General features: G+C 45.1%; 1 protein-coding gene across 2 annotated transcripts in view; it reads left to right on the forward strand.

Moving 5' to 3' along the window:
- LOC147710190 (E3 ubiquitin-protein ligase TRIM39-like) overlaps positions 1-14,183 on the forward strand; it is a 140,854-nt gene that overhangs the window by 7,346 nt on the left and 119,325 nt on the right. For both annotated transcript variants that reach the window (XM_086920875.1, XM_086920876.1), the window contains exon 2: positions 8,142-8,237. In XM_086920875.1, coding sequence (XP_086777001.1) covers positions 8,142-8,237 — 96 coding nt within the window. The remainder of the gene's footprint in view (positions 1-8,141; positions 8,238-14,183) is intronic.

A 14,183-nucleotide genomic window follows, 5' to 3' on the forward strand; every position in this document is an offset into this window, starting at 1 on the left:
GCTAGGGTGGTGGTAGGGATTCCATTGGACAGGGCCTTGCCTCTGCCCCCATGGGAAAGGACTTGTGTGTTTGTTTTGAGGTGATCTTCCAGGAGAAACAACTTTTTCCAGAGTGAAAATTGGAGACACCGATAGAGTGTGGTCTGGCGTGTTGTCTTTGTGTTGGGATGCTGATGAGTTGTTTTATTTCCAGTGTGTTGAGAAATATGTACAAGGCTTCCATCATGATTTTGTGTTGGAGTTGCAGGGAAGTGGAAGTGGATGTGTCAGAGGAATGAGAGATGGCTGCGTTGGATGGAGGCAGAGGTGATGATGTCTGAGAAGTGCTTGTTTGGTCCGGGTCATCTGTAGATCCATTAAAAGGATGCTGTTTTGGAGATTGATAGAGGGAAGCTGTAAGGAGAGGAGATTGAAGGAGTTGGGTATGGTAGACTTACTAAGAGTAAAGATCAGAATATCCTGTGTATGACTGCAAGCCCCACCTCCTCTTTTGAGTACGTGGTCATAGCGCCTAAGCCTGTGGCGTTTCGTGCGTGTGCCTACCTGCACGCTGTGCGCTGTCTGGGGATCCCGACCTGCCTTCAGCCTAGTCTGCCTGGGGACTCGAGCGACCTGCTGAGTGAAAGCTGCTGCCACTCCACCGCACCTGCTGTCTCCTCCCCCCGCCGCAGCCCTCTAACACCGGGACTGCCGCAGAGCGGGGGAGTAGAGACTACAGCCCCCAGAAGCCTCCGCGACTGGCCCGGAAGTCGTGTTGAGGCTTAGCGCCCGGAGGCGCCGTTAAAGGGGCTGGCCTAGCGGCGGAGCGGGTGTCATTGCGCCTAAGCCTGTGGCATTTCGTGCGTGTGCCTACCTGCACGCTGTGCGCTGTCTGGGGATCCCGACCTGCCTTCAGCCTCGTCTGCCTGGGGACTCGAGCGACCTGCTGAGTGAAAGCTGCTGCCACTCCACCGCACCTGCTGTCTCCTCCCCCCGCCGCAGCCCTCTAACACCGGGACTGCCGCAGAGCGGGGGAGTAGAGACTACAGCCCCCAGAAGCCTCCGCGACTGGCCCGGAAGTCGCGTTGAGGCTTAGCGCCCGGAGGCGCCGTTAAATGGGCTGGCCTAGCGGCGGAGCGGGTGTCATTGCGCCTAAGCCTGTGGCGTTTCGTGCGTGTGCCTACCTGCACGCTGTGCGCTGTCTGGGGATCCGACCTGCCTTCAGCCTCGTCTGCCTGGGGACTCGAGCGACCTGCTGAGTGAAAGCTGCTGCCACTCCACCGCACCTGCTGTCTCCTCCCCCCGCCGCAGCCCTCTAACACCAGGACTGCCGCAGAGCGGGGGAGTAGAGACTACAGCCCCAGAAGCCTCCGCGACTGGCCCGGAAGTCGCGTTGAGGCTTAGCGCCCGGAGGCGCCGTTAAAGGGGCTGGCCTTCCCGTGTCGCGGGACCGCGCGCGGGGCCGTGCCCGGGGCTAAGTCTGGGCTGGGCATTACCCCCTGGCCGATCCCCCGCCCATTCAAAAGGTATTTACACACTTGACCAATAAGCATACTGTAAATGGCACCTATGGAGCCCAAGTCAAACGCTAAGATCATGGTCAAAAAAACGCCTATCCATACACGCTCTGTCACAAGGAATACTGCCCCAGTAAAAACACCGCTACCAACGTTAACTGCTATTGACCGCATGCTACAACAGACAATTGTGGTGGTAGCGAACGCCATTGAAAATACTGAGAAGACGATTGTCCTTACCACCTAGTGCCTGTTTCATCCAGCAGATATCACAACCCGATGATTGCAATGTAAATAATATAAATGTGACATCATTATCAAACGACTCTATACTAATGCAATCTTACACGGGTCTCCCCGGGGCCGAGCCAACCCATGTGGAAGATCATCCCATAGTTCCTGCAGTGTTTCAAGATAGGGAAAGTCGGTTGTCCCTAACTCCCAATTTACAGATCAATGTTACACCACCTGAGGCACCGGGGCTCAGTAACGCGCCTGAGACCAGCGCAATTCTGATTTCCTGTGACAATGAAGATCCCATCCCCACAATTGACTCACCCAATAATAGCTGTGTAGATATGTACGACTGATCATGGCTCTGCCCACCGCAGATCCAGACGCACACGCAATAGAAAATTATTGGCCCCAAGTAGGGTGTGTGTGAAACAAAGGGGTAGGAGAAAGAAGGCAACTTCGTCATTATCAGAGCAGGCTAACGGAGGAGAGCCACCCCACCACAGTCAAGCTCAAACCTGGGACCAAGAGGCAATACTAACCCTACCATACTCAATTGGGAGTCTCTAATGTGTCACATTGTGGATGCTATGAAGCTCCTTATTGCCCCGCTAACTGACAAACTTGAGCAGATCTGTAAAAAGGTGGAAAATTTGGAGAAATTAGGTCTAGCTAAGTTAGACATCCTTGAACATCTGGGTCCACAAGTCACTCCAACTCCCTTGCACGCATCTCCTATGAATAAGGACAATATGATTGCTACTAATACAACTAACACACAGGTTCCTCCCGCCAGAAATGTGGCCCCCACGGCAGCTACCGGCAAGTCCAGTAACCTACACACCTATACCCCAGGTAACACCACAAGTGGGCCCTCTGGGGTTAGAGGTAGAGGTAGAGAGGCAACGGGTCATACCTCAGTAAACGGAAATCCACCAGCCCGCAGCTACTATAATAACATCATTCCTGCAGTGATTAATCTCCCGCCAGAAAGTAGACCATATGTGGCAATTCTCGCTAATGTCCCGAAACTTAAACCCTCTCAATTCGAAAATAACGAAACACTCAAAAACAAAATTTTGCACTGGCTTGTCCACAATTGTGGATTCCCCCTAAGAGGGGCAAGTCAGATCCTTTCAACCCAAAGGGTAGGGTGGGTGGGCCCTAGTAAAAAGGAAATAAGTGGGGACTGCGTAATCATAAATTATAAGACCACCGAATGGGCAAGGGATTCCACCTTGAATGCGCCGATCCCATCAGATAATGATTACAACACTACCCTGTTCCCACTGGACTACTTTTACAGGAATCAGGTGGGATTCAAAATTCCTGTGCAGAATTTCAAACACCCCAGAGCAATAAACATGCCTCATCCACCTGTACAGCAGGCACCAGTGCAACCAGTCGGGCACCCTATGATTCCTTATGACCCAAACAACCAATATGTACCACAGCAACCACTGAATTTATTCAGAACACCAAACCCCAATTATTTCAATAACCTCAATGTCCCCGGGTTAGGAACTAGCGTTTATGGCCAATATGCAGTCCCAACATCCAACAGATTTCAGATATTCAACTCCCTAGATGAAAATGACTGACTAGGGGATACTCTCGTTGCTGAGTCATCTGTAACTGAGGAACCTAGGTTGATGGCCGTTAATACAGTTGAGGAATCTCCAACAGACACCACTGTAGCAAACTCTAATGATCCAACCTTGATAGACGCAATCATACGTACCGGTGAAAATCAACTGGAGAACCCGATAACACCTTCAGTCATAACAGTTACCGACCCACCACATGTAGCTTTAGAAGAGAACCTGAGGGCCATTACGTGGAATATAGCTGGGATAGCCTCTAAGGTAAACACCCCCATTTGGGCTGACTTCATTAAACAGGGTTACGACATAATCTGCCTGCAAGAAACCTGGGACAGGGAAGATGTACACGTCGAGGGATATACTTCCTTTAGTGTGCAGGCTGTGGCATCCCAGGCTGGTAGAGCCAAGGGTGGACTAGTGACCCTGATATCCACCGCACTGACTGAGTTTAGTGTTAGCGATCATGTTGTACTAGGAGAGCACGCTTCCGTTCTGCGTATGGTCCATAGCAGATGTAGAGATCTAATAGTAGTGAATTTCTACAATAATATTGCGGGGCACAAACGGGGAACGATCATTTCTGACATAGAGCGGGCCATTGATGCGACCTTATCAAGTACATCCAAGCCAGCTGCAATCCTATGGGCAGGAGACTTCAACATCAAAACATGTAACTACGCACTCAAGGGGGCATGTGGCCACAGGGAGGAGTACTCTGGAAGGGAAACAAGTGTATATAATCGTTTCCCGCACAATAATTATGGCGGTGCTTTAAATAACCTACTTGCCAAATATGACCTGGACCTCCTAGAATGTAACAAGAACATAAACAACGTCAGGTGTCCGACATTTCATGGGAGAAACAGCCAATCATTCATTGATCACATTATGATATCTTGCTCCGTAGTTTACATCAATGTCTGGGTGATTGAACAAACTGTCAGTGACCATAATAGTGTAACCGTTGAACTATTGGGCTGGGGAACCAAAAGGAACACCTATGGTCAACCAATCCAGGACATTGCGGCAGAAAGACATATGGGATGAGGGTGAAATGGATAAAAGTTGACCCCACTCAATTTGTAGCCAACGTGATCACAAATTGTTGCAGAGAGGTTGAGTACTGCTTGTCCTCTAATCCATGCCCACGAACCTTGTTATCCAACTTCCTAACCATAACAAAAACGATTGAGAAATCCTTGACACACAAAGCCCGGAAATTAAGGAAGGTCAAGGCGGTGTGGTTTGATGACCATTGTGCTCAGTCACTAAAAAGGCTGAAAACTTCACTTGATGCCACACCAAGAGACGCTAGCAAGATTAGGGAAGAGCGTCATAACTACAAAACTGCACTCTCCACCAGGAAGAAGGAATTGCAGGACGAGGCATGGGCGAAATTAGATTTGGCCGCAGATACCAAAGATCATAAACTTTTTTGGGACACTGTAAATAGTCCGTTCCTGAAGAACGACGACATTCCTGAACTAACTTCGCATGTCAGTTGCCGGGCTTGGATAGCACACTTCACAGGGATTTTTAACTCTGATTTTACCTCTGGTTTTACTTCTGATTCTAATTCCAATGTTTTAACTGACACATCAACCTGTTTTAAATGGGAGAAAATATTGTTTTCCGTGACATTAAGCGAGGTGATTGAGGCAATCGAGAAGAGTAAGGGGGGAAAGCCCCGGGACCGGATGGGGTCCCTGTGGACTTTTACAAATTTGAGATTACCCTATGGGCCCCCATTTTGACCCGTTACGTTAATGCTGCAATTGAAGATAAGTTACCAACTTCATGGGGACAATCAATTATAGTGCCACTTTTTAAAAAGGGCTCTAGGGCAGAAGCACGAAATTACCGCCCAATTTCACTTTTGGACTCGTCGTTAAAGATTCTGAGTCGTGTACTCTTGGTGAGACTAGAGTCCTGGGTAGAAGACAATAACATTCTTTCACCTATCCAGTACGGGTTCCGAAGGGGTCTAGGAACTATGGAGCAGTGCGTGAACCTGGAACTTATTATCGGCAAGTACACGAAAGCCAAGGAAGGGAATTTGTTTATGTGCTTTGCCGATCTAAGTTCCGCATTTGACTTGGTGGAACACGCACTGCTCTGGCCAACACTACTTGCCATGGGCGCACCGCCCGAAATTATCCACCTCCTGGCTAGAATGTACAGTAGTCTCTCAAGCAAGGTTAGATTCGGAACAGACGGTGAATGTACCCCCTTTTTTTAAAATTGGCAGAGGGATCCGACAAGGGTGCGTGCTAGCCCCTCTTTTATTCTCCCTTTTTATCAATCAGGTTGACCAATTTTTACAAGAATCTTATGCTGATGCCCCTATCATTAATGGAAAGCAAATACCCGTCCTTTTATACGCGGACGACGCGGTCCTGATTTCCAGGACCGCGAACGGGCTGCAAAAGTTAATCGAGAAGTTCCATATTTTTATTCAGGGCAGAAAGCTCAAAATCAACAAGGGCAAGACAATGACTATGACCTGTGGAAAGAAAATGAAGAAAAACAAGACATTCTTTTTAGATGGGGATAAACTCGAGGCTGTCCAATATTTCTGTTACCTAGGTATTACCTTTTCAGGAGATGGGAGATGGGTAAACGAACAATCCTGTGTTGACCTGAAAATGACCAGAAATGTAAATTGCATCTTCAGATTTGCCTCAAAACTGGGGGGCCGTAGAATCCGAGAGATGATCTCCATCTATAATTCAAGGTGTATGTCCTCTGCCCTGTATGGAGCAGGGATATGGGGATATAATCCTCAGATTGCCCTGTCCATCCAGCAGGAGGAAAACAAGTACCTAAAACGACTATTATGCCTCCCTGTTTCTGCTTCAAACGAGATTACTCACAGAGAGTTAGGCATAAATTATGTTACAGATTTGATTGCATTGCGTCCCCTGTCCCTATGGCGGTCCATATGGGCTAAAGAAGAAACCAGGTTTACCCAGGAAGTAATTATGGATTGTATTAAACTTGACCATCACTCGAAAATCCCCTGGCTAAAACACATTCAATTTTGGTATAAGACCCTTTTTGGTCAGGACATTTTTAAAGATATATTAACAGAATCAGTTTTAACAAAGCGTGACCTCAAATCCACTTACCTGGACCATGTAAAAGGGACCAGAATGAAGGAGTATGCAATGCAAAGTACGTTCAAATTATACATGGAATACAACCTTAGCACAGGTCTCTCCTCCTATCTCACATTTGTCAGTACTAATTCCCATCGCTTTGTTCTAGCTCGCCTGAGGCTGGGAATAATTCACCATTTAGTGGCTTTCCCTACAGTAAAAAAACCTGGGATATGTCTGTGTCCATGCGATGGGAAATCTAAACAGAGCATCTGCCACTTTTTACTTTTTTGTAATTTTTATACTGGTTTTAGAAAGTTTTATCTGAAGCAATTATTTTTAGATCATAACATGTGCAATACAAGAGCCGCAATGCAATTGATGTTTGACTTGGCTTCCCCGGATGTGTGTTATCGTGTGGCCACTTATATCCTAAAATGTATGTGGCAAAGGAAATCAATTATAATATGACTTCTTTCCCCCCCCGAACACCCCCCTGGCTGTTACATTTTATGTCACTAATGTGTCCTATCCTGTCTATGATTTATTGTTCGAGTTACATTGTTTGCATGTGTATCTATTTGCAATGCACTTTATACTTTATATTGCATATTTGCACCTGCCGAAAGTACCTTATGGTAATGATTGTCTCCCGATTTTTGCATTTTGCACTGGCGTTTTGCACAAACCTTTACCGTAAACAAATTGCTGCTAAAATGTTTAAAGTGATCAAACAGACTTTGCACTTTATTCTTAATTCTGCATATTTGCACATGTCAATAGCACTTTATGCATATAATAGGTCTTTTGATTTTGCACTTTACATTTGCGTCTTTTGCACTAACTCTTTCTATAATAACTGCTGCTAAAACGTATATAGTGACCAAATTTAACTTTGTACTCAAATGAGACACACCTTGTATTACAATTGAACTAAAACAAGACTGGTATGGATATTGATGTAATTTTAACTGTTTCATTATCTAACTCACATAAATATGAATTTGAAACTGTATTTATGTATGTTGCTACATAGTTGTACTTGTACAAACCGAATAAAGCATTTTGAAACTGAAACTGAGTACGTGATCTATGTGTGGAAACGTCCACTTTAGGGATGAGGACTTCCAGGATGTGCTTGAAGAAGGGTGTGAACCAGGTCAAAGGCGGGAACTAGGTTAGATCGCTGCACAATCTGCATTCATTAGCATTAATTAAGATCTTCACCGATCATGTACCTTTTTCAAGCTTTGAGTCCAAAATGTTTCTGTGATATTATTAATTATATGGGCAGCATACACGGTTATTGCACTTACGAAACTTGTTAGCGTAGATATTTTAGTTTGGCTCTGGAATATTTCATAAAGTCTCTAGGACAAAGTTTCTTCTTTTACGTAGTGCCTATTCCAAATGTTTCCATGAGTTTAGGCATGAAGTGGGCACAAGTCCAGTAGCAGTAAGTGCCAGTGATGAAGCTAGTTTCCTTGGAGCAAGGATTCTGGTGTTAGGTCCTTCTAGGCAAGAACGGGGCGAACAAGGTGATATCACTGTCTGAGTAGTTCTCTGTGATACTTGGGACTGGTACTTACAATCTGGATACTGGTGCCTGCAGTCTGGGCACATGTGGCAGGTTCTGTAGGGCCTCTTCTTTGTAGGTAAGTCCGCACTCTACAGATCTACACTTATTTCTTGCACTTTCATCTCTGCAGGTAAAACTTCAAGAGTGGCGGCTTGTCCTGAAGAAAGAGGAGGAATATATTCTGGAATCTAAACTCAAGGAAGAGGAACAATATAAAACCATGAGGGTGAGTGGCTGCAGTGAGTGCTGTGTCCATATATGTCTGTGCCCAGTCCTTTGTGTGGCCTATTAAAGTTCAAGACACACCGAGCCGGATGAGCCACCCTACAGACTAGGTCATGGTCCCCACCAGATAAATATACGGACCGGAGTCACTTCACTTGTTTGTTGTGGCTAAACTTGGCCAAAGGCTCGTCTTAAAATAAATAAAAGCAAGGATTACTCTTCTGACCTTAAGGTAGTACTTACATACTTAAATGTTGTGAGTTAGAGTATGTGTACACATGTGTGGCATTATCTGTCTGTGTGTATTTACCAATGTGTGTGTGTGTGCATTTTGTATGTGTGTGCATGTTCAAGCTTAGATGTACGTTTCCAAGTATTTGCTTGTGTATGGCTGGTCCTGGAGTTATTTGTGGAGTGTACACATGTCTGCACATCTCTATATCTGTCTATTTTTTGGACTTTGATTTGTGCTGTTAGGACACATTCTCTCCTGTGGCCTAACAGCTAGGACGGTCAACCTCAGAGCTGGGGAACCGGGTTCGAGTCTCAGCAGGGACGCTCAACATTCTGTGATTCTGGGCAAATCACTTAATCTCCCCGTGCCTTCCAAACATGAATGTGTCTGGCTGTAATGTAACTAGTGCTCATGTAAAGCGCTTTGATACCTTCGAGTTTAGTTTGCGCTCTATAAAACTACACACAAAAAAAGTGCTTGTTTGTGTCTGCATATGCATGTACAGGGCTCGACAAATCATATAAAATGCTCTAGACCTGCAGGTCTAGTAAACTACAAAATCTCCTCGACCTAACTTAAATGAACTTGACCTCAAACTCTGAAAACTGAGCAAATGTGACAAGTTAACAAGATTTAAAAGCATTTTTATTGCTCATTTGCGTTGTGAGCAATAAAGATGCCTTTAAATCTTGCTATCTTGTCACATTTCCTCTGCTTTCAGAGGCAGAGGTCAAGTGTCAAGTTTGTATTCATACTTGCCAGAAAGGGCGAGTAGGACCTAAAAATAACTCGTCCTTAATCAATCTCACTCGCAAATGCGAGCGGTCGAGTGAATTTGTCGAGCCCTGATGTATGGATTTTGAGTCACAGAGTATGCAAATACATGTGCTTATCTATGTGGATGTGTGTTCGAGGGTTGTGTAGGATGTAAGATAGTACAACGCGATAATTTTGATCGCGGTACTTTACATCACAGATTTTACAACGCAAGTCGTTACAACAACTTGCGTTGGAGGGCGCGGATTGAGGATTATTATAATTTTCTATTCCAACACCAGCCCACGTAACAGTAAAGAAGGTGTTGGAATATAAAATTACAATATTCCTTAACCAACAGCGCCATCCAGCGCAATTCGTAGTAACTACTTGCGTTGTAATGGCAGCATGGTAAAGGTTGTGCGCTGTAAACACCGCGTTGTAAACGACGTTTACTGTTGTGTATGCTTCAGTCTGGATTTATTGGCTGTGCGTTTGTACCTGTATATGTGAATGCCTATCTATGGGTTTGCATATCACAAGGTCTGGTGGCATTTGTGAGTGTGCAAATACACGTGCATCTGTGAGTTTGTGTATACATGTCTAGAGTTCACATCCATAAGATTTTATTTGCGTCTGTGTGTGTGTGTGTGTGTGTGTGTGTGTGTGTGTGTGTATATATATATATATATATATATATAGTGGCTAGGCACATTAACAAAGCGCACACTGGCAATAGCAATGACATTAAATATTTTGTCATTGACAGCATTGCCAAAAGCATCAGAGGAGGGGATCGCAGACTTGCCTTAAGGCGCTTGGAATCTAGATACATCATCTTACTAGATTCCAAGATCCCGAATGGGCTCAATGCCGATGAAGCATTGGCCGTTCATTTATAACCAGCAGAGTAGTACTCCTGTTTTCCCCACTCTTTTATCATCTACATCACCACGTGTGTATTTCATTTTAAGGTCTGGTTGTTTGGTACCCCCGCAATTCACTGTCTCTTATACACACATGGTCCCTAGGTATCCAACCTCGGGTATTGGCAAATACAGGTGAAATTTAAGACATGTAACTTTATAAGCATTGGAGAGGATATTTTCATTTAATATTTTCATGTAGTATGTTGTATAGCTCGAATTGTATAACTTTCAGCCATTGACATTGCCATTTCATTGTATTATACGGTTATTACTCCACTTGGAGAAGAGGCTCGCATGTCCGAGTTGTGTTGGTTTTCTGTGGTGCAATGATTTGACACCTTTTGATTTTCACATATATTTTACATGTATATATGCAAGATTCAATACATTATGTATATACGGTACTTTACCGTCAGATGCAACATTGTAACATTGTATCTATGTCCTCGCCACGCTATGCACACCTTAGCTAGCAAGCGCACCCTGCTCATGTTTAAATGTGATTTTGCGTTGCGTAAATCCAGTCATGCCGCTTTTACAAACCTGTCTGCCACACCTTTTACCCGAAGGTTACATAAATCATTGCTGACCACGTAATACAGTAAGGGTCTGAATTGCTCATGTTAGATTTTTATTTTTATCTTATATTACGTTTAGTAATATGTATTATATCTTATGTGATTTTCGGTTCAGTGACTTTGATTATGTTAATGTGTCGATTTTCAAGGGTTAATCACAGAGGAACTCTTCTATGTCACTGGTAGTTCTAACATGAGTACACGAGGGTAACCATACCAACCAGTAACCTATCACAGTGAGTTAACTGTTTTCACCTATTCTGGAGTACGTGGGTGTGTTTATATATATCAGCATTTTCTTTTGTTGTAGATGAAGTGATCAAGGCGGAGGCTTCCGCCGAAACGCGTCTGTAAGCAGCTTTTGGAAAATAAATGTAACATGAGTCGAACTCACGGTGTCAGTGCCATCCTTGATGTTAAGGAACGCGGCTTGGTAACATATATATATATATATATATATATATATATATATATATATATATATATATATATATATATATATATATATATATATATATATATATATATTCTATACTACTATTATAAAGAGAGAACACAAACCTTTGAGCCAGGTAAACTCAAAAAGTACTGCACCAATCACTACCCCCAATACACCATTCTAAAGGGGACATGCAGCAGATGGACATAGGCTATATATATGGACACCATATAGATTAAAAAAGGGGAAACGACCTCAGTGGAAAAGTAGTCCCTTGTGTGCGTCGCGAAATTCACCTGGGCGTTACCGTTGTCAGGGGGCGTTCACACTGCCTCCGAGGCTCACATCGAAAAAGGGGCGCGGTTTTCTGGATTAAACAAAGGGCCGCCTATCAAGCGACTCATCATTCAGCTGAGGTTTAACCGTTGCCAGAGAGGGGACGACGCTGACATCATGGAAGGTGCGCGCCTTGTAAGCATCATTACGCGCGATTTTCACAAACTCCTTCATTCGTATACGGGGCCCGCTTACACTAAGGGGCGCGCCTTTCACTGCCGCCCAATCACGCCACAAAACTCTTAACAGTTACAGTACTTGCGGTCAAACTTTAAAGGAATCAGTAACCATTTGTCAAGCTCGCACGTTCTCACAGGGGGATGACCACAATGAAAAGAGGCAAGGCTTTGGCACCGAACGAAAACAACGCGTTTCACATTTCAATAACGTTTCATTACAGCGTTCATCACTACGGTATCAGAGGGCCCGTCCCTGTTCGCGGCGTACCCGGCTGCTAAAGCGAACTATTCCCTTGCAGTGAACGTCCCGCACCGCCCGAAGCGTGAGGCGTAGTGGGGCTATCCCCGTGTATTGAGGACAACTGTACGCTTGGTGGTATGCCTCGCCTTTCATCCTGAGACTGCTCGCCATACCGAGGCTCTCCCGAGGCTGGTACGCCTCGTACTGCTGAGCTCAGGGTTCGCGTCGAACGCCGTCTCACGCGAGATGCGTGAGGTTTAGCAGGGCACCTACCGCGAAGCAGCACAAAGCGAACTAGAGCGCTACGAAGCGCTTAGAAGGACTAAGGAGCACCAAACCTTCAAGGAAGTGGGCAGAAGGCCCCAAGTATCGCTAACAAGAACTGTGGCACCCCTTTTGAAGTATAAGAACTATTTTTAAACCTGAAAAAGGTAACTGGAACCATTTTGAACTGTGCAAAGACAGTATTTATAAGCCTGCTTGAAATGTATAAAAGTTTTATTTTCATACAAAAAAAAAAACAATCAGAGGGATCTGCACTGGACACAAGGCAATGCCCTTTACCAAGCAAGGATTACACTCCACAACATCAGATTTAACACTCTAACATTCGCAAGACTTGCTGCACAAACATAAAAATAACCTTTCACAATTTTTAAAACAACAACGTGCTCACAGGGTGAACAACTCCAAACGAGGAAACACGATTAACATTTACTCCATGGTACTTCAGAAGGACACACTTTCAAACGCTGCAGCAAACAACACATTACAACACAAACACACATTTCAGCAAACACAGAAGGGAGGACACAATTCCTTCGGGTACTTTTTTCATCCCCGGACAACGTCGGGACGGGCTGCTAGTATATATATATATATATATATATATATATATATATATATATATATATATATGTGTCTTTACGTTTGCTCCCACGAAGACCCTGGAAAGCAGTAAGTGGCACACCGAAGCTGAAACTGTGTCCTTTAATCATTGCAGCAGCACTCCCTTCATCCTCCCAATGCGTTTCGACAGTTAGTCTTGATCACAGGATTGACAAATACAGGAACTCCTCACATGTGCTTATCTATGTGGATGTGTGTTTGAGGGTTGTGTAGGATGTAAGATAGTACAACGCGATAATTTTTTTCGCGGTACTTTATTATTTTTTTTTAAATATCATTTTTATTGCAGACTTATAGTACAATATTATTGCCACTTACACATTACATCTCAGTTCTTCCAATCTCCATTCTGCAGTCCTCCCTGTACACAGCCTGTAGGCCCACAACCCGGGGGTCGGGCGGCGACAATTAGTTGATAACTAGAGGACTGGCAAGGTTTAGCAGGTGTAATCCCCTCTCTTGGAAATGCGCTTGTCTGCTTTTCTCGTATTCCCCCGCATGAGGTTCCCCAACATTGATTAACTGTTCCTAACACCCCAACTCCCCCCCCCCCCCCCGCTCCCCAGTGTCCACCACCCACTCAGAAGGACTCGCCGCTGTGTAATAATCTATGGGTACAATCAGGAGTCAGTGTCTGTTTAGCTGTGTGATGTATCTGGTGTGTTCTGGGAGCCACCTCCGGTCAGAGCAGGGGCTTCCTCATCCTCCTGTAGTGTACTATCTCTTAGGGCCTGAACCAATGCCTCCCAAGCCGCTGCCGTCTCCAATGCTCTAACGTCCGGTTTACGACGAGCTGTCTGGTATCGGTATGTACTGTCGCATGCGGCCCACCTCAAGAACTCATTAAGCCATCTCCTGTGTGTGGGTCCCACTCTCGCCTTCCAGTGTCGTGTGATTTCTCTTTTAGCTATAACCAGACCCATATCTATAAATTTGCTTGAGGTTTTGTTTTTGGGTGTGTGCGGGAACCAGTGGAATAAGCATACCGCTGCATCGTATTGCAGTGTCCTGTCCGTCGCTTCGTTTAAGGATTCGCCTATCGCTCGCCAGTATTCCCGGAGGGCAGGGCAGGACCACAACATATGCTCCATGCCCCCTAAAGCGCATCGTGGGCATGCCGCCTCGTTTGCCCCAAAATACTTCCTGATTTTGCCCGGGGTCATATAAGCCCTATGTAGCATGTAAAAGTGGATCTGTTGAAAGCGCGCATTTCTCGTACTATTCCTGGCTCACCTCACTAGCCTGGTCCAAGTCGTCTTGGGAATCTCTCTGTTAAGATCCGTTTCCCATTTGGCCTTTAATGCCGTCAGTGGCTGCAGAGTCTCCCGGAGCATTCTAGAGTACA

This window comes from Lissotriton vulgaris, chromosome 5 (assembly GCF_964263255.1).
Source record: "Lissotriton vulgaris chromosome 5, aLisVul1.2, whole genome shotgun sequence".
Taxonomy (NCBI): Eukaryota; Metazoa; Chordata; class Amphibia; order Caudata; family Salamandridae; genus Lissotriton; species Lissotriton vulgaris.